At 49.8% G+C, this 21803-nt stretch overlaps 1 protein-coding gene across 1 annotated transcript in view; it reads left to right on the forward strand.

Moving 5' to 3' along the window:
• Positions 1 to 1722: 1722 nt before the first annotated feature.
• Positions 1723 to 21803, forward strand: part of LOC120894864 (homeobox protein B-H1-like) — a 28811-nt gene continuing 8730 nt past the window's right edge. Inside the window, exon 1 of the mRNA XM_040297712.1 lies at positions 1723 to 3640. Coding sequence (XP_040153646.1) covers positions 2416 to 3640 — 1225 coding nt within the window. The 5' untranslated portion in view covers positions 1723 to 2415. The remainder of the gene's footprint in view (positions 3641 to 21803) is intronic.

Here is a 21803-nt window from a genome sequence, read left to right on the forward strand (position 1 = left end):
TTCAAAAGCATTAAACAAAAGTTGTTAAGAAAATAAAAAAAATATTGAACATATTTCAATGATCACTACTTCAACCATTCGAGCATTGGTAAGAGCGTGAGGCTACAAACCAATCGCAATTTTCTTTGACAATTTTTCCCATCATTTTGGCCGGCCAACCTTTCAAACATTGCGTACGTGCGTATAACAAACACACCTAGCACGTAATATATCAATTAGGAGCAGATGATCAACGGTAGTTACGAATGATGGTTTTACAAAATGGTCGCCCATACGGTCGAATTTTGACAAACGGTCCACTCGCAATCCACACCAAAGAAACGGGTGATTATAAAGTCATTTCCGCTCCTTCCTTTACGTGCTTAACTTGAAGCTGGTTTGATTATTTGTAGACCGTAATTAAGGTGCGTGGAACGGTGCTTTCCTATGAGGCGATTGGAGTCTAACAGGCCGAATTTCGCTGTGGTACAAGCGCGTTGGTCGGGTTGGGTGAATTACTGACAAATGTTTTTTCGAATTCAAATTTTCTTTCCCTTCTCACGGTGGCCGTCTGTTCCGTGCATTGGTTTTGTTGTGTGTTATTGTTGATAGCATGCAGCAGCTGGTTGATTTTGTGGCTAACTGCACAACACGGGCTAAAACAGATGCATTCTGGAAACCATATCCGCTTGGTTAGCGAGAAACAATGATGGAGGAGAGTGATAGAAAAGAATATTGCTTGGAAGATGTTTTATTATGCTATGTTACTGTGCTTAGTACAGTTAAACAATGATATGCACTCAAAACGATTTTTTCTGTGTTTTTTTATGAATATGTTGTACATAAACACCAACGGTTCATTTGCATTATATATGTGCAACATATTTGCTTTTTACGTCTTTACTTACAAATACGAGAAATAAGAGATGTTAAATTTAAGAAAAAAAACGAAGAAACAAAAACCATAAACGAATAATTTAAATTCCAATTTTATATACAATACCACAGTTGCGTTACATTCTGTCATTAATTCAGAAGATCCATTTGCTATCTCTTAAAAAGAAACTCTCGAAAAGCTCGATTCGTTGATAAGTGGCATCGTAAAACCAAGATGACGAGCAAGTGACATAAATAGAGCGCAATAGATCGATAAAGACCCGCTGCGCTTGCTAATGCTGCTTCAGCACTCGTGCAGCTGGCAATCCTTCAATCTCCTTTCGTAACGAGCAATAAGAAAGGCTAAGACGCAAACAACACCAACCCCCGTGTAACCGTACGCCAGGCACAAGGCGCACAACACAACCAAAGAGCGAGCGCAACCAAGCAATCACTGCCCCAATGGCCACAGTGCACAGTGTGCTGTGCGGAAACGGAAAGCACCGAACCGTCCACCAGAACGAAAAGGGACAGACAGTGCGCAACGGCCGGAGCGCTCTCGAGCGCGCAATAAATAATACATTTAACTTCTAAAACGCTTTTGCACTTAGTCGCCTAACTACATGCGCTCAAAAGTCAATTAACCAGCTTAACAAATTAGCCACCGGAACCGGAAGGCAGCGGCAGCGTCGGCGGTGGCAGCAATGGCGCCCGCTCATTGGCTGTGCGGAGTGCGCAACCGTTCGTTAGCTCCGCCTACTTTTGCAACGGCGCAACACAGAGAGGAAAAAATGCCGGCCTTACGCAAACCACGCAAACGCGCCGGTCGACCGATCCGTCAGGCGAGGCTGCGGACGGACCGAGCGAACAAGTTTCTTTCCAACCGGCAAAGCGAACGCCTCGTGGTCGTGCGGACACGTTTCGAAGTCGAAGTGCTCTTGGGCAGCCAGTGCGTGGGGTTTACGTACTTACACACTCCTGTCGGCGTAGCGCGTATAGCGCGGTGTGCGTGTTCGTGCGTTGTGTTTGCGCTGTGCGAGCTTTGCTGTTGCTGTCGCGTCTTGGCAGGTGTGCGCTTGGGTTTGAAGTGACGAGTTTTCCAGTGCGGCGTGCAGAGATACAGTGCGGTACAGTGCGATCTTGGAGCATTCGTGTGGCGTGACAATTGGTATTGTGAGGAAATTTAGCACAGCGTCGTTCGTTTTTTCTGTGTGCATGTGGAAAGAAAGGAGAATAAATTGCGGCGTGTTTTTGTGCGTACAATGTAAACTGTCGATGAGATAGAGTTAACGGCAAAGGTGGTGCAACTTGTAACGTTTTCTCGAAGCCAAAAAAGTATGAATTTAAAGTGCAAAAAGCAAGGCTACTGGTGTGACGATATGTGCTAAAAATTAAGACGCAATGTTTACCGTGTGTTAAGTGACAGAAAAGGCAGATAGTCCCATTCACTGCTGTAGCTGTTCATGATCTCATCCCACCCTGTTTGTGTGGGATAATTGGCGAGATTTGTTTGTCAAAAAAAATCAGACCCTTTTGTTGGCGGCCTCGCATAAAACAAAAATGCTCGAAGAAGCCGATTTGCGATCAGGCAAGATGTTGTGCCGGACGAGCAGTCCGCCACCGCCGTGCAGCAGTCCCGCGGGGTCGGAAATATCCGTCGGCTCGCCGAGTCCACCACCCATCGGAAGCGATTCAGCCCACCCCGCCCATCTGCCCCATCCGCACCCGCTAGCGGTGACGCACCTGGTCCACCATCATCCGCTCGTTCACCCGCACCATCCGCACCATCCGGCGGCCCTGCATGCCCATGCCGCGGTCAGTGCACTGCAGGCCCGGGCCGAAGACTACTTCACGCCGCTGAAGCGGCTGCGCATGGTGGAGGGTGGCAGTGGCGTCGAGCTCGCCAGTCCGCCCGGTGGCAGCCCGAAGGAATCCACCAGCCGGGGCTCGAGCCCCACGACGCCCATTAACAGTGCGAGCAGTGCAAACACGGTCACCTCGCCCAACAATAGCGGCAACTCCGCCACCACCCTCACCACCAGCACTACCACCAGCAGCAACACTACCAAACCGTCCTCCGGGTCGACCGCGGCCGAAGGCGTCAAGTCGTTCTCGATTGCCGACATCCTGGGGCGCGACGCGGAGGCTGCAAGCCGGGAGGGAGCGCGGGAACCGAGCCCACCGCCGATTAATCCCGCCCTGCACCATGCTTCCCTGTCGCACCATCACCTGCATCTCACCGGTCACCATCCGGCGGCCCATCTGGCGGCGGCCCACCACCACCACCATCACCATCACAGTAGCAGTACGCTGCAGCAGGCGGCGTCCAAAATCGTCCGACCCTGGGACCATCTGCGGGGGCCGATCCCGGTGCGGCCCTTTCTGCCACCGGCTCTGCTGCACTACGAGCACCGGCTAGCCCTGGACTACCACCAGCAGCTGCAGGAACACTTCCGGGCGCAGGCCCAGCTGCTGCGGCACATGAGCATGGACATCATCCCGTCGGAGAGTGGGTCGGAGCGGTCGAGCTCGGCGGCCAGCGATTGCTGTTCGCCGGAAATTGGCCGCGGGTCGGACCACCAGAGCCACCAGTCGTCCCAGTCCTCGTCGTCTGGGGTGGGCGGTGGATCGGCGGGTGCGGGCGATGGCAGTGGCCGAAGCGGTGCCAACGGAGGCGCTAGCGGGGCAGCCAAATCGGGCAGCAAGACGGCACCGAACGGGACGCCGCTCGATGCACTGTTCCAGATGACGAACAAGAACTTCGACGAATCGAACGAGGATAGTGGTAAGTTGAGCAACGATTCGTGCGTAAAAGAATGACGCGGAAGATTTGAAAATACGCTACGGGGATTTGTGCGGATTGGCAGCAGCAATTGTCCTTCGAGTTTCCTTCATTAAAACACGTCTCGTTGCGTGAGCAAATGTCTTCTTTTATTGACTTTCTACTTGCTAATTGCCAACGCCTTGCTCAGGACATCACGGACTTCACGCAATCGAACGTGTGAAGTGAAAAAGGTCGCTACGTAAACAAAGCTTGGAAGCAAGTAGGCGTCGCTTCGCTGTGGCATGATTGCTTGCTTTGCTAATAAGACGCTGTTTGAACAGTGCGTCCCGAGCGGGGTTTTCCCCCCACGGATGTTCGCCTCATAAAGCAGCCATAGTTGGCCGATTTGTTTGCAGATCAATGGCAGACGAAGCTCGCTCGCCTGTCCCTTTTTCTATGCAGTAGTTACGATTGCTCAAATATTTGCACTGTCTGGAAGTTTTATTTAAGCAACAGGAGAGCTACCAGCAATAAAGGTTAATAAGCAAACTCTACTCCAATTACAAACAAAAGAAAGTGTGAGGAAAAGCGTCACTTGGGAGCGCAAGTTACGATTGAAGGGGATTTTGAACTGTATTCCTAATCTTAATTTTCTTTTTTTAACTTGGTTGCTCAAATCAGAAACCTTCAACGAAACTTCAGAGTTTTTAAACGATTCTCCTACACGATACTACATAGTCTAGTATTATTATCTTTTCTACCTTCTCCCCTTTTCATTACCTTCCTGATGCGTTTTGTTGACTTTCTTCCTTCCCTCCTCCTCTCCAACAGCGATAGAGAGAGAGCAGTCGTGATGGAAAGCGTTTGATAATTTATGAAACCTACTCATGCAACATTCATGATAACGCTGCCAACTAACCCGACCGCGGTGCGCATAACGTTAGCCGTTTGAGCGAATATCTGGACCACTCGTTACCCACTCCTCGGTCGGTATTGGATGGCGGAGAGACTTGGAATTAAAATTAGATTACCAAGACTTACAAATGAGATCCGATTACCATTTCTCCTGCCGGCCGGAGCAGCGGACTCGATGGCGCTGCTCGGTGGCTCGGTAAACGATGTTTCGTGTTGGTTGTTGTTTTATCCCCCGCTCCGGGAGGTTTTGTTGTGTTTGTTTGCGGGTCCATAATATCACGCATTCGTCCCCTTCTACCCTCCCCTGCAGTCAAGTGGGAACTCGGCACGGTTTGCGATGCCGATGCGCGATTGTAACGCGATTGTAAACGCAATAGAGACAACGCAATGGCTCGTTGAGGGCAACACGAATCTACCCCTCATGGTAGCTGGGGAACGAAGGGAGCTGGGAGGAAGAGTAAGGATGAGATTGTCCATTGTTTTTGCACCGGCCCGGCACGCTGACAGTGTGGCACATTAAGGCACGACAAGCAATCCTCGGCTGTTTCGTGTTTGCTGCATCACCGAGCCGCGGCACGGCTTTGGACTCGTTTGTTAAGCTAACGAGCAATTTTCATCGTCGATTGAGGTGTGAGCGAGGGGCTTGGAGAAGATTTGCTGCCGCTGCCGCCGTTGCCATTAACCTCTCCTAACCACCACTGCCACCCTCCTGTAGGCTAGGTTTACTTCCGTCACAATCCGACTGTAGCGTGTGTTATCAAGGGGATCGCTATTTTTGAGGAGCTGCAGACTGATTAACTAACGAGATGCTGCTTAATCAAGGCGCGATCGTGGCTCCTGCCCGTCTCGGGGTTAATTACCCTTGCGACGTCACGACTACTGCTTTGTGCCGTTTGCTCTGCTTCTTAATTATATAGGTAGTGCGGGCACTCGGATACTGGTAAATTATGCACGATGGTTCCATTTTGTTTGAAGACAGTGGCATTAAACTGAGTTGAACTTGTTAAGCATTTCTTCAACCTAAATACTGAAAAGTTTTTTATGAGAGATATATAGTACAATCGAGCAAACATTCATTGTACATATTGACAAGTGCAGCAACATACTAGCAAAAACACCAAATAACGATTTATCAGATAATCTTCTTTAAACATTAAACACAACTTAACAAAGTTCCTGTAAGAAAAATAAAGCTCCAAAGAAGAAAAAAACCTCCAATGATCGTGATTTAATCGAAATTATGGTTACGGAAACAAAAGAACAAAAGCGGACCACAACGCAGACGTGAGAAGCAGCATCACGTCCGCAATATATTGGAACAATATTGGCCCCCGCAGCTTCTGGTCTGAGCGGACGCTGAGCGGGAACCTGTTTTTGGGATTTCCGAAGTGTGCAATAAATCAAAATCCAATTACCGAATCTTCCAATCCGATACAACCAAACAGAGTGCCCAAGGTCGGATCAACGTTGAAAGATGCCGCAAGATCAAATCGTTCGCTACCGCAGCTGACGGAACCGATCTCGGCGTAATCATCATCGATTACGAGTAGCTAGAAGGCGAAGTGCCTCCGAGCAGTGATCCGAGCCCAGTGTCCAAATTGGTTTGGCAAATAAGCTTTGCTGCGCGAAATTCAATGCTGTGGTTGCGTTTATTGATTCACCAACCGTTCGGTAAGTTGCGCATTCGCATTTTTGCGTGGGAACTTTAGTACATTGACAAATTGAATTTTTTTCCTGATGTGCAGCATCAGCTGGGAACAGCGCTCAAAAATCATCAAAAGCCTAGCAAATTCCAATCAACGCACCACCAAAGCAGCAAAGAATACGTATGATGGTTTTGCGGCTCCCAAAGCTCAGGTTCAAAGCGACCCGAGCGAAGAACGAGCAACGAAAACAAAAAGTGTCGGGCAAGGTGAGAGAAAATAACACGTTACATCCAATTGGCTACGCCCGATTTAGATTGATCCAACAATTATGTTATTGTCGGGATGGAAACGATGTGTTTTTATCTTTCCCTGTTTTTTTTTTGAGTCACCTTTTCCCTTTTCCGCTTCTTGTTACCGCGTCTTCCGTGCGCTGCTTAATGTGTGCCGCGGCCACTTGCTCACTAATCAGGTGCATCCTGTTTCCTAACGCACCAACAACCAGGCGTCCAGGTGAATCACCATCGTCGGGTGAGCTCGAATCAAACGGACGTCGGCATTCCACCGAAATCCTTCGCCAGAGTGCGTGATGAATCGACGCGATTCGTCATGGCGGCCCAGTCTACTGAGCGAGCGGGAAGGGAGTGGAGGGGCGGCCAAAACGGTCCCAAAAATACGGGCCAACTCCCGGGGCTGCCACCGAACCGCACCGATGGAACGAATCGAAGGTAACCTCGGTGCGATCCTGAGCGATCACGCGATGATCGCTTATTGTCGCCAGACCGACTTTTTTTTGGCCACCGGCCCCGCTGCCACTCAGCCACTCTCCGATGGCAGCTGACAGGGCCGACGGTTAATGGCGGTGACGATCGGCGGGCGAAGCGGCCAACGTTGCAGTTTGCGCCGTGAATCTGCCCGGTGCCAGAGCCACTTTAAATTATCACGTTCCGGATGTCAAGCCGAGCCGTCGTTCCTGCGTTTTCCTTCGCACCAGTTCGAAAGCAGCACAACAGCCAACCCGCAGTGCCTACCGCTAGCAGCCAGATCGGCGACCGACCCTGAAATTTGGCTGCCTGCAACTGACACTAATGGTGAGGCGACCCGGCACTGCTGGTTTTTTTTGTGCGTGCATCCACGTTGTCTTTAATTGTTTTCTACCCGTCGGCAGTTGTTTGGTCTGGAGGAAGATGCAAATATGCAATTTTGCACTGACGCGCCCGGTTTCCGTGGACGGCTTTGTGGCTTCGAAAGCCGAAGCACACATGTGCCAGAACGGGAACAATGCTCTTTGATCACGAAAGTGTTGGGCACTCGGGCACAATAATTCCGCGCGCATAATCACAATGTTTGACAGCGGTAGCAACATCAAAGAAGGACAAATATTGAACTACATCAAACGAGCCGGCTTAGGCGATGACAGCCAGCAACAAGCAAGATGAGCGAAGATGCTTTGCGCAGCTGAAACTACATTCTGTCGCGATCAAAAGACATTCGATGCACTATGTTTAGGGCAATTGTTTGGGCAATAGAAATAAGAAAATGGGGGAAACATTTCATTTCCTGCAGGCAGGTGTTTCTTTCAACTTTAAACGTAATTGAAACGGTACTGCTTTCACCACCTTCATTCACAGCGCTCCAAAACCGTCCAAAGCAAATCAATTCACTCGCCCTGGGCTTGCCCTGGACACGATCGGTGGTGCATTCCGTTCGGTGCCGTTTGCGTTCGTTTCGCCAGCTTCGTCTTAGAACCATTAGACACCGCTGGACATCGACACCTCGATTCATTCCCATCCATTCGAGGCCCGGGCTCAGCGACGGCCTGCAGGACCAGCTCGTTGCCGCTTTTGATCGGCAATCCGTAGAGCAGCTTATTAGCGCGCTCGCCTTTCCTACTTAACTCTCCACACACACACACACCCCTTGTCTGGAAGCGATACTAAAGCACGCTGGACGTTGGGTTTGTGGCGTGCGCGAGTTCCGCCCGGTAAAGGTTCGCTCGCGATCGAGGCCTGTTCCACAATTGGTTTGAATAAAATCCCCTCTCTGCTGGCGCTGCTGCTGCTGCGGCTGTTGCGGGCTCCTTCTCGCTCGACGCATAAGGAAGCAGGTCGAAGGAAGTCATTGGGCTGGAGGACAATACACGCGGCGGACGGGTGGAATACGAAATGTTCGCTACATCAAAGGCCACATGCCGACAGATCATCAATTTTTCATTGATTGACTTAATCACTTTAGTACCGGTTGATTACAGTTTTCGGGTCTTGATCTCCTTGTTATTCTGTCGGGGTTGGGGAGGAAAAAAGGGATCGTAGGACACAGACACACACACACTACCGGGCTTGCAACGTTCAACATATACCAATAAACGTTTAGCTCGTTGTTTTGCGCGCGCGAAGAGGACAAACATTCCAAACCGCCGCACTGTCGGATCGGTGCGGATGGAGAAGAGCGGATTGCCTGCCCGGCGGCCAGTTGATCGTCGCCAGCAATCATAATTCTGCATCGAAGCTACAACAACAGCAACACACACACACAACAACAAAAAACCCACCGAAAAGAACGAAACAATAATCGACACCGACCAGAGCGAGGAGTGTGAATATCGTTGCCGAAAGCCGAAGAATAACCCCCAAAAGGAAGGGAGAGCTTGCAGCGATCTGAGCAGATAACAAAAAAAAAACATGTGAAATGCTGTCAGATTGGGCGTTCATTTTAGCGCGCCGGAGAAGATTGCACCGAGGGTTGCACATGGGTAGCAAATTAATTCTTTAATGCAAGGTTCGGAATTAATTAGGCTGTTGGATAAGGCTAATCGTGTATCTTGCTTATCTTAATATTTCAAATCAACCAGTCGCTATCTCCGTTGTTTTTTACATCCATTCAACCTGCCTCAACGGTGTGAATAAGACGCTCGCCTATCAGCACAGTACTTATGTATCGGATTATCAAAATGACATTTTGTTTCGTGCTTGAAAACATGCCCCGAACAAGGCGAGAACCATTCCCGGGGCGACCCGAGATTAAGCCAGAACGCGAACAAAAGCCCTGCCTGTTAATGGCTATTAGCCGATTGATAATTCCACCTTTCCGCCGGTTCTCAATCATCGTTTTAATGGTCCCAAAGAACCGGCTCGATCGGGGAATGGTGGAAGTCCACTGGGTGTGATGCCGAATTTGTCGACGCTTTAAACTAGGCGTCCGTTTGCCTGGTCACCTTTAGCTTGGGGAGGGTGAAGTTGCTGCACAGATTAGCTGCCCCCGTGGCTGCGGCATCAAACGGGCTTTGCCGCCGCCGGCACCAACACAGTTCAGTTCGTTTTTTCGATGTCGATGCCGGTTCCTTCGCTGAACAGCATAACTCATTCAACTATTAGATACAACAATAAAAGTCATAATAAGCCAACAACAAGCAACCGCGCGGACGGAGTGGGAGCGAGGAGAGACGGCCTTACCTCGACTGAGACTGGGCTTGGGCAGCAGCAATACGGGAGAACCGTTGGAAGGGGATCGAGCCAAACCTGATGCGCATCAAACGAGATTTGAATGTGTGCCAGCGGAAACGGTCGAATATGACGAATGTTTCGGCTGCCGGGGGAACGCGCGTGGAGGAGAAAATGTGTCGAAAAAGCATAAGCATGTGATCAAGCATGTATGAGATCGCCAGTTTCGCAAGTGTGTGTGTGTTGAATCCCGCAGCCCACCTCGGCCCGGTGCGCGCTTTTGTGTAGGATGACTGGTACAATCGGACCCCCTCCCTCTCCCTCAACTGTAAATGCTAACTAATATCCTCTTAATACGAATTGTTCTTCGCCAAGTGCGGCTGCAAGATTGCTCACTCACTGGGCCACCCCGCTCGGACGACTCGGGGAGCCTCTCCGGGCCGCTCCCTCGCAGCCCAACAGCACAGTTCGCCCGAGTCACTGCGGCGTCCGAGGCGTTCAATCCGGTTACCCCGGTCGGTGCTCGGCCGTTTCGGTGTTGATGAGCGAACAACCTCAAAAGCAGAATCCCCGTAGCTCGCCGTCTCGCTCGAGCCCGATCTTCTCCGCTGGGCTGTGGGCAAGGGTAGCGAGCAGGGCAGGGAGGCTGACTGATGATGATGATGTGTCTGCCTGTGTGTGGCGAGCGGCCTCCGGTATAAATGGTGGAAGCAGCAACAAGGTGATCAAAGGCCAACGCCGACCGAGCCCAAAGGTGTCGGCTGGGCTAATTGGAAGAAGATCAAAGGATGCCGCCGCCCGGCCCTGGCACAATGAGCCGAGGGAGCTTTTTGTGGCCGCTTTTTTTCTTCTCTCGCTGCAGCCTCTCTCGTGATCGCTCTCTCTCTCTCTCTGTTGCTCTCGTAGGAAGCTCATATTAAAGAGGTAAAAAAAAGGTGAGAAAGAAAGGATGACACGCTGAACAAGGAGATGCCCGGGCCGGATGGGAGTGAGGAGATGTGTGTTGCTTTGTGTTTCCTTTTTCTGCAGCTACTCGATCTTGAGATTTGCTGCCATCTTCACTGTGAATGGGGCTTTTTGGTTCTCTCTCTCTCTCTTTCTCTCTGTCTCTCTCGCTGTCTCTCTCTCTCTGTCTCTCTCGCTCTCTGGTCCACCTGATCGGACTCAAACCCATTTCACTGGCCAGCAGCATTTTTGATGCTTTTTCCATCCACAATTTTGCAGAAGATCGATGCTGGTAATAACTCTATCGCGCGCTTCTGAGCGCTGCTTGGGAGGCCTCGCCGTGGCAATTGGCTACAAGTGAGCTCTCGCACACTATCGACCAGCGAGACAAGAGGGCTATGTATTTGTCGGGGAGGGCTGTTCGGTAAGGGTCTAAAGGAGCGAAGGGTGACGGCACAACAAAAAGCAACTACTTCACACACACACACACACGTACAAACACAGGTACCAGACAAATTGAGTTTCAATTAATTTCCGATTTTCGCTAAACGATCGACGCGCTACGATCATGGAGGTCTTGGTATCTGGTGATCTGGTTTAGGCTCTCGTGTCGATGCCTGTGATATGAGGTTTTTTGTTTTATGTTTACAACTTTAGATTAGGCTTTTTTGTTGGTTTCGGTATCATAAGAGATAGAGCGGAGATAATGGTACCAAAAATATGCTCCACTCGTTTGGGTGTTGTTTTTTGTTCTGCGGTGTGGCCTACAGCAAGACCTCATTAGCATCCGATTCAAATACATTTTCCACCGTTTTTCAGCAATAAAAGATGTTAATGAGTCTGAACGGTTGGGCGGTATTAGTAAAGCCTATTAACACGGTTCGACTTAATTATTTAATTCAAACCCATTTCTGCGCTCCGCTCACAATGAAATCGTTCGCGCAATACCTGGTTTGATTGCCAGCGCAATCGCTGCGAGTTTAAAATTTGCGCAACCAAATTTCGGTTGTGCGTGTGTGTGAGTGTGTTTGAACGTGTGTTTGAACGTTTGCTCCAATTATCATCCCAAAGCCAAAAAAAAAGGTGAAGCTGCCACCGACGTTGATAACCTTTGCCGGTGGTACACGGGCTCGTTTGGCTTTCACAACACTCTGCTGAGCTGAGAGCGGCCATTCAACGCACCCCGAAGTTGTCCGATTTCAATCCAATTAAGTCTTTAAGGCTCGCACGAAAACAAAACCATTCTCGCATCTCGCTCTGGAGAGCTCTCTGGTCGACGAGTTTGTTTTTCGATGCACTTCTTCCGTTCGGTGGAAAGTATCATCGGCTTAGAGGTGCTAGAGACTGGCTGTTGTTGTTGTTTGGTTGTTCTGCTGTTGTCACTGACTGACAACCGACAATCACAACAAAACGAGCCCAACACACAGAAGAAGAAAAAGGTCCTTCAACAAGTGCACGACAAGGAACACGCACTCGAGAGGCTAAAGCGCTGTACCGACTGCGGGAGAGCGGCGAACGAATCGGATCTCCACAACTGACCGCTATAATCCGCCGTCACTTCGTAACGAGCTCGCCACTCACTCAGCTGTCAAATTAAATCACCTTCTTTCGTTCGCCGTGCAGGGAAGACCATCTTGCCCGATCAAACCGGGAGGAAGCAAAACGGGAATCGAAGAGAAACTTCTTCTTCCTCCATCTTTAGTGGATCGATTCCGATGTGTTCTTTAGTTTCCCAGCCAGCTTCTAATCAATGCTAACCGTTCGGGCGATTTGGGTTTAGAACGAACGCTTCCGAAGCAAATAGTATCGCTCGGTGAATCATGCCGAAAGTTCTCACGTCACCTCACCCAACCGACACTGGCTTCTTTTGTTAAGAATTCTGTCCCAATCCTACGACAGATCGGCCACCTTCGGCTTATGAATGAACGGCAATTATTGATTTGTTAATTGATTCTGGACCGCGGGCCGCGTAGTGGTGGCGGTGCTGGTCAGCTCCTTAAAAGCGTCGGCAGTGATTGACCGCAAGTATCATCATTACCGCGGCCGGTCCGTTTGTCTTTGATCTTGGCAGCGCTTCCTCTTGGTGGGGCGGCGTGGAAAACAAAAAAAACCCCGATGTAGTGCTGCCACTTCCTTGCTGCCTGCCTGAAGCTGCACAACAGAACGGATGGCGGGAGCGAGAACGAGAACCTGGGCGAGCGCCCTTAATTCGATAGTCGGCGGCGAATGCGTGCCCTGTAATTATCGTCCCGAAAGCCCCTGGAGGAAGCGGGCGAGATTTGGTGAGCCCACCGTCGGCACCTCCACGCCAGGGGCAGGCAGAGCGAGCCGGCGATCACTTCTAACACCTACACCAACCGGCCTACCGGCCACCGAAATGACCGAAAGCGGAACCCCGACACCTTAACCAGCTCAAACGTCATAATGATGCTCGCAAACACTCTTCCCTCGCTCCGCTGCCAGCACACGAACACGAAGCTAATGATTCACGCTCTTTGCGGTAGTGGAGGCTGAGGCCCATTTTTTGTGCTTTAATCGATTGATACGTCAAAACCAATCGCTCGCAACAAGTCAGATCAAATGCCCAGTGAAAAGCGGGCCTCGGCGGTATGGCAAAACAAGGCGAGAGAAGCCCCGGCCTGGTGAACTGGGCTACGGGATGAAGGAGTATCGCTCGGGATTTCTATCACTCCGCACGGGAGCGAAAGCGAGTACGAAAACGGAGCGAAACGAGCAGCGAACGGTCGGGGCAAAAAGTGGGCAACGAACATTGAACGAAAACTCTAATGCACACACACACACACACACACCAGAAGAGGAAGAAAAAGGTGAGGCGGTGAACCAGGACGTCGGAAAAAAACACACGCCGACCGACTCCATAATTATGTTTATTTATGATCACTTACCATTGTGAGCATTGTTATGCAAATAAGAGCAGTGCTTATGCAGCACGAGTGCAGCGCGAAAAGCGGGGTGCAGAAAGAAAAGCGCACAGAGCCCGGAAAGGAGCTGGCAGTGGAGCTGGCAGTCAGGGCGCAAAAAAGAGACGTTGGGTTTTGAAGATCCCCAGCTGGTGCAGCAGATTTTTACCAATCCCGGCGGCAGCAGGCCGACGCTTTTCACTTGCCGCAGAGCGTGGTGCAGGGAGTCGGGCGAGCATTCATGCTTCATTAAACTATTACCAACCCGAGGAGCGGAAGTTGCACGAGCCGGCCGATGCACAGCAGAAGGGGGGTTTGAAAATCTCGACTGCCGTAAGCGAGAAGGGATGCGGGAAACGAAAACCAAGCGAAAACCGATGGAAAAGCGAAGCGTAAATCCCCCAGCGTCCGGAACGATAATCGATGACACATTGAGCACGGTGCGAAGTGATGATTTTTAGTGTAAACATACGGATACGGATGCGGCGTGAAAAATCGTGTTTGCCGCACTGGCCGGAAGAAATCCTTCCGGGAGCAATCTGTCTTGAGCGTTGGTCGTGCAGTACCCCCAACTGGTGGCTCGATTATTGGCTACTTAATCAAAATTGCGCCAACAAAAAGGTACGACAACGAACCCCTCCCTCTCCCTTCCCCCTCCTCCTCCCAACACAGCGACAACAGCAAACAATTTGTAATCGATCCATTTCGATCGGCGTATCGAACGCCATAAATCAATTTGGATCGAATTTTCGCTTTGCACAGTTCACCCGCGGCGACACAAACACACTCACACACTCATTCCCGACCAACACGAACAGGACCAAGCACGGGGAGGGGTTGGACACGCAACGATAGGAGATTGTTTCATTAATCCCCAATGTAAACAACACTTGACACTTGGCAACCGTCACCCGGCCCAAGCCCAAAAGTCAACGGTTTGCGCTCGCTCCGTCCGCGTGTTGCGAAGCAATAAACGATTTGGTGCTCCCTTTCCCGTGTGTGTTTCCCACTACTAGTTTCCTTCCCAAAAAAAGCCAAAAGGTGAACCGGCGAAGCGAAAACTCCCCTGTCTTTGCAAACCCGTCGCACAAACGGCAGGCGGCATTCAATGGTGAAAAATGGAGACGACACGAACGAACGCCCGAAACGACGTGATTTATGGTCGAGTGATTATTCTTCATTCCCAGCGCTTTTAGGGATGTATGTGTGTGTTTGCTTATGTGCGTGTATATACACACGGCCAAGACGGTCCACCGACCATCATCACCACTACCAACGCGTGGCAAAGCGGTGGAGCGTATGTTTTACAATTGCGTGCCACCACCACCGCGGGGATTGTTTCGCTGGGCGGCTTGTTGACATGTTTTAGTAGCATCATCAGCACGCATCAGCCGCCATCATTCGTAACGGTAGCCGGGTGTAGTGAATTTAATTTGACAGATGATAGAGTGATGGCCGTTTTATAACCACCATCGAGTGTGCGTATGACGGATCGCTTCCACCCCAGGGGCCTGCTTGATAACAGTTGATTAGGCGCGCGCCGCTGATTGGTGCTCACGCGAACATGGACGACCCCGGCGGGCGGGTTACTTTCACAAAGAGTTGTAGGCCGAGACGAAATTCTAAACGGGTTTGTGTTTCCCTATAACGTTAGGAGTTTTATTAATTTAAGCACTTTCTAAAACACTCAAAACTGTTAGCGGCCTACACCTAAACCACCTACAGGAAATTGAACCTACGACGGTCTGGACCACCCAAGCACACGCGAGCATGTGCGGTCCCGTTTTTTCAATCAATTTTCCATCTCCGTTGGACCTGTCGAGAGCGATTGCAGTGGAGCGAAAAGAAATTGCGCCGAGCAGCACTGCCAAAATCTCCCACGACCCAGACCTCCCCAGACAGCCGTCGGGGCGTCTGCGGTGGAGCTGTTTGGCAACATCATCTCGACGTACTTGGTAAGTGCCACAGGCAGCGGGTACACATCGCCGGAGGTCTGGGCGATATTTCCGCCCCCGTCGGGGAAGTTTTTCCCCGAATGAAAAATGTAGCAGAACGTGAGTAAGACGTTTTCGGCCGACCGCCAGAGCATCTGCTGGATGCTTCTCATACTCAGGTACTGCACCATAACCATGCGGCAGAGCAGCGGTTTTCGGGCATATGAGTGGTGTGGATATGGTGAAGCTGCTTGTAGCTCGTCGTACCGCAGGTATGCTTCTAATTTCCAATTAATTTTAGTTTCAATTAAATCTTCAACTCCTGATTCGCTTGCGGGTCCCTTTTTTTGTTCTGCCACCAGGAAATTGTGGCAAAAGAGCAATGACAATTTTCCAGCAAAACCAAAGAGCTGCGGGTTTGGCAGGGAGGGGAGAAGGAAACAATGTGCCTACCCATGCGTGGAAGTGATGGTGGTGTCGAACACAAAAGCTAAAGCAAACCGACGCAATTGGTTCGCATTAGTGGCCAAACTCGACGGCCGGCTACGACGGGCGATGTGACGAAAGGGAGAAAAAAGGCCAAGCTAACGAGCGTACGGCAGAGTGCCTAAACGATCGCATCGGATGGGACGCAAGCGAATGTAGCTTTTTTTCCGGGAGATGGAGAGGTTTTGCTTCAGCTCGGAGGTCCTCCCCGCCGCCATTGGTCATGCTCCGGTGGGTGACAAAACCGCGGCGATGCGATGAATAGACGTATGGGAAAGAAAAGAAAAACACACACGCACAAGCACACATACTACTCGCGTTTCCTTTCTTCTTTCAGTGTACAGGGGAGCATAAAAAAGCCTTATCTAAACTACCCCCATAGGCCCGGTCCGGTCGGCACACAATCGCCATCTTACGCGAGAGGGTGAACCGGGCCCGAGCGCGAGCGCGCGCGCGCGACAATCGTATTACCAAGAAAACGTAAGCCCTAAACGAGCGCGATAGGACAAAACGGGGGCATTTCATTCGCCCGTCCGTTTTTTTTTTCGATTAATTTTATAAATGGCTTTCTCGTGAGTTTGTTTTTGTCCCATTTGTCGCTGCCGCGATGGACGCGGGTTTGCGTGAGACTCTCGCCTCGCTCCTGTGGTGGTGTTGGTGGTATCCGTCCGTTTAGCTGGTGCTGGTCCCCGCGCCGTATTTACACGGTTGAGGGCATTTCAATTTCCTGTGCACCGAACACCGCGCACCTTACCTTCTTCCCCAGAAACTGGCTGATTTCGGGCTGCTAATTCCATCAACTGTGCGGCACGCAGCGACACAATTTGAGTTTAATCAATCTTGTCGGCGTTCGGTGTGACTTCTTCGTTTGGCAGCTGATGGGTTCGGGGGCTTGTTTTTTCAATAAACTGTGGTAGCATGTCCGAAGGTTGATCGAAACAGACACATCTTTTGAAGAAATGATTGAGTAATTTTATTTACTCATAATTTGAATATTATTCCAAAGTCTACCGTCCCTAACATGCATTGTAGCCGTAACATTATCTAAACTACATGTAACATGTGTTGCAAACATGGCATTCTATTCTTGGAATAGTGAAGCAGCTCATAAACACTGATTTCTCTACGCCAACCTCAACTACTGTGTATATAGTGATGTCTAGCCATTCGCCTCTCCGTAGCACCGTAACAGTCGGAAGCGAATGCGGTAGCATATCTGCATGTGGGCAAACATTGCCTTCAAGCCTCGTTCCGCGCTCGATGTTATACGTTAAACCCACCTGCTTTGATCCCAATATCAATCGCAAGACGGCGGATGTTGGATTGTTTTGAGTTTCTACTTTCTCTGGCCTGCAAGCATACCACGCCGTCTAGACTCGCGAGACGTTTTCGGCCATTAACAGCCGGAACAATTTGTTTGCCTAGCCAGTAAGCCGGCGATCGGAAGACGGCGATCGATCCGGCCAGTGGTTGTTATGCTGAGTGGTTGTGATCTCTTTCTCAGTGCAGGTTGGGTGCATAACATGTGCGTGCCAACTTGTGGCTGTCTGTTGATTTTGTTTGCAGATGGTTTCGTTCAAACATGGAAATAGTGCAATGACACCATCGCAAATCACAATTCTCAACCAAAAAGTAGCAGCCCAAGTCAGGCTCATACACACAGCAAACGCGCTCACAGTATATCTCGGAAAGTGATCATTCGTTTCTTCGTTCTTCCCAACCGTTGGCACCATATCTCGTTCTCTATTTATTACATAATTTTTTGCTCACCAGTTTTCTCTCTCTCTCTTTCTCTCTCTTTCTCTCTCTTTGATTTGTTGTTTACTCCTTTTGGCCGTTGTCGGCAAAGATCAAAGCGCTGGGTGAAAAGTGAACACACCCTTTAGGGCAAATTTTCCTGTTTTCTTCCGTCCAGAGTTTCGAACTGCGGCCTCTCAATGCCCGAGGCGCCTGAAGCGTCAGAATTGAATCTCAATAAGTGTGTGAGTTTTAACTTGTTTTGCGATTTTGGTTTTTCGCTGTACCGTTTTGTACCGACTGGAGATTGAAATTGTAACATGCTGTAGTGTAGGCCTCGGTGTATTGTAGTTCGGTTGCGTACGTCATCATTGAAATTGAGGACTTGCTCTTTACTTGCGAGCCTTCGATTGTTTGGGGCACATTTTCCACCTTATCATCATCAACGACCCGAGCGCGGGTAATGGAACTATGGTTGTGATTTTACTGTCCTTTCGGTCCGAATCCCTTTGGGACGCTTCCAACGATCAGCCCGCGCTGTATCGCGATCGATCTTTATAGTGCTCTGCTGTACGTCAGAGCCACTCCCTGCACGACCACCGGCGCCTTTTTGCTCTATCACTTCAAGCGAAACGAGCCTTGCAGCCCGCGGGCACCGCAGCACCGCTGAACGATGACGATGATGAACGGTAACACTTTTACGAAGAATAAATGATTTTTAAATTAATAAACCTCAAAACGGGGCGCGCACGGTGTGGGGGTTTGCGCTGGGATGTTGTTTGCTTCCCTTCCTTGTGCGCTCTTTGCCTTTTGTTTCGTACGCTTTGTTTTGCTCAGCGCCGTGCTCCGTTGAGCACGATTAAGGAGCAAAACCCCGCTCTTGAAGCTCGATAATGACCGACAGAAATTACCCTCATCATCATCGTTCTGCGGCACCCGACACGTCCTGTTCGCCCGAGCCGGCGGTATATAATGGTCTTGCGGTGCGATGTAGCTCTCTGTGTGCGTGTGTGTGTGTGTTGCGGGGGAGCTAGACGGAAAGTGAATTAATCACTTCTCATCAAACTTCCGATGCGCGTATGCGCAACTGCGGTGCATTTTAGAGTGCTGTTGTGCCGCTGCACCTGGAACATTTCAAGCCGGAGAGCGAGAGTAGGGAGAGGAGGGCGCACTGCGCCAAGCCAAGGGCTTGGCAGTATGATCCCGTGGGCCATGGCTTGCACCTTTCCTTTCGGCGGTATCTTCAAGTGGCTTCAAGAGAGTGACTCAAATGTTTATGTTTAACTCAAACAATCATAATTACCATCTACTTATCGGTGCACGCACTGCCGAGTTGCATTCCCGTCGCATCGTCGGCTGGCCCGGTGGCTTGTGGGTTCTGTTGCGCCGCTTCTCCTATCTTAAGTAGCAATGGGTCGGTTAAGAGCATCTTCGAGAGCCTGCTTGTGTGTGTGTGTGGGGTGAGGGTGGCTTGCTCAGTCCGTTTCTGCCAGAATTACGTACGAAGATGACGGCGCCCCGTGATACGTCAACTTGACTGCACACAAGCCATTTAGACCCGTTACGATACGAAGCGGCAAGCATGCAAGAAACGAAATCTCTCTCCGTCCACCATCCACTTCAACGGGTTGATTTGTGTCCACAGAGAGCAAGAGAGAGAGAGAGAGAGACAAACTCACTCTGGTCCGCTAAGGATCCGCTTCTCCCTCCCCCGTTAGCCCGTTTGGTGAAATGATTTTTTTTATTAATTTTATGGCTTTTAAACGATAGTAAATTGATGCTTAATATTAGCATTTATGACTGCCGCTGTCGGCATCGCTTTATGCTTTTGCCGCACAGTTTCCCATCCATTCGCTTCGGAGTTGGCGAGATTCGACCGCTCCTGCCCCAAACCGGGGCCAGTGCCTGCGAAGCCAACCTTCAAGCGCACACTTTGCGACTTCGCATCGAGCTCGGTCCAGGTATGGTCAGCATCTCTGACCCGCAACACTGACATGCTGACTGTTTTTATCTTTTTTGTCACATTTGGACACATATCGCCGGGTATATCAACCATCATCAACATCATCGTTTCAAAACTAGCCGCACAATTCGTAATGATTGCCTGCTTCGTCCGGTAGAATCGGCAACACTTTTCGACAGCCGGAACGCGGCCTCGGCAGAACGCGAAGCTCAGCGCAACAGGCTCAACAATGCCGCGCCGTATTCTCCGTTCCAGTTGTCGGTTATCAACGCTATTTACGTGTGAAGGATGTAAAAGGCAGCAAGACAGAGAAGATTCGGCATAGGTTCTGCAGAAAAAAAAATGGCATTTGCATGGGCAAAGCAGAGCATGATGGCAAGATTTACGACCAGCAATCGGTGGATCGGTCAGATGAATGCTGCACAGCGACGAGACCTGCTTGCTTGTTGTGATCACCGCACCAGGTTGCATCCCCCATCCCGAAGCTGGTGATGGTGCGGTGGCTTCGAAGAAGATTCATTACGTGCTGTAAATGTTTTCGATACGGGACGAAGTTTTGCATTCGAAACGCGCACAATTATTGCAGGGGCAATTGGAAAGATTCGGCGAGGGAATGCTGTTCGATAATGAGGTTCTTCGTTTTTATGGGCCTTTATATGCTCCGGCTGGGTGAGGTTTTGGAGGTGCTTTTTGTACCATTGCAGATTGAAACTTCAACTTGTACGGAATTAGTATAAATAGCAACGCGAGTTTTTTTTATGGGTAAATGATGAACACTTCAGTTCTTAAGGAATTTATCTTTAATTTCAGAATTGTTAAGAATATATTTTACGTAAGACTTGATCCCAACAGAAGAAAACATCAGGCATATTTTCTGATCCTTAAAATCCCACTGAATCGTTATCAATTGTTTGCCAAATGAAGGTACAGGCAAACAACGACACATCATTCGAGGTACTATCAATAAACATCCTTCTTCATGCCAAACTAGACTTAACAATAACCATATCCCCATCGACAAGCGTGTAAATCTCGGTACAGTTTGTGGCCTAGACATCGAAGTGGTCGGCTTTTCCCAGTGGTCATAACCCTCAACCCCGGATCGATTAGATAATAGACGCACTCGGGAGATGGCCGCATTTTCCCAAGCCCTCTACTGAACCGGTGCGTTGTGCCCGAGCGATGCCACTCCAAACAGCTTCCCCGCAAAGCGTCAGCGAGTCTTAGTTTCCGGTGAGGAGATTTTTGAGCTTCTCAGTAACAAACACCACATACCAACAGCAAGGGCATGTTTTACTACCAACGTTACATTTGCATATAGATGAGGGTCTACGAATAACAAAAAAGTGGTTCCTCTCTAACGGTGGAAGCACTAACCCTCCTCCTCCGGGGGCCTTGACGGCTTTGGGAAAACGAAGCGAACCGGCAAGGCGAAGAGAAAATTTATGACCCGTGCACTCACTCCTAATTTATTGCTTTCCAAAAGGATCGACCTTTTCTGCTCTCTTTCTGTATATATGTGTGCGTGTGTGTCTCTCTCTCGTTCGCTGGGCCCACGTCACCGTGCTTGCAACTTTCTCCTCCGGCAAGAACGCAAACGAAAGTGATAAAAACACGACCGGCAGCAAATGTCCGGGCTGCAACCTCAAATTACAACCCACACCACGAGCGTGCAGTGTTTTGACAGCAAATGGGTAAATTAGTTCTTTTCGGGCGAGAAGAACATTTTGTCAGCTTTCCGGCACATTGATGCTCCGGCATGAATGAATGAATGATGCGCGGAAGGGCATTTCATGTAGATATTTTTTTGTTTTTGTGTTTCTTTGGGATAAGTTGTGTGTTGTGATCATGTTTTTTTCCTCTCTCTCTTTTGAATACTCATATTGCAACTACATTACATGAGTACATGTAATGTTAGACAAAACATTACGCTACGCACGTTTTGTTCGCAACCCTGGTGGTCATTGGACCGCCCGAGTAGCCGCTGGTGGGTGGCATAGCAGTTGCTTTTATCCTACTGTACGCAAAAAAAAAACATTCTCATAGCAGAGGAATGCTTCCTGTGCTTCTACCTCCAACAACCCGCAGACCATGGTTCCCGCAATCAATAGCGCATGTTTGTTTCGGCGAGTGAGTTTTAAGGGCTTTGTTGTTCTTTGCAGTTTGTAGCGAATGGGGTATTTATTGAAAATTAGCGCCC

The sequence above is a fragment of the Anopheles arabiensis genome, chromosome 2 (genome assembly GCF_016920715.1).
Source record: "Anopheles arabiensis isolate DONGOLA chromosome 2, AaraD3, whole genome shotgun sequence".
NCBI classification, from domain to species: Eukaryota; Metazoa; Arthropoda; class Insecta; order Diptera; family Culicidae; genus Anopheles; species Anopheles arabiensis.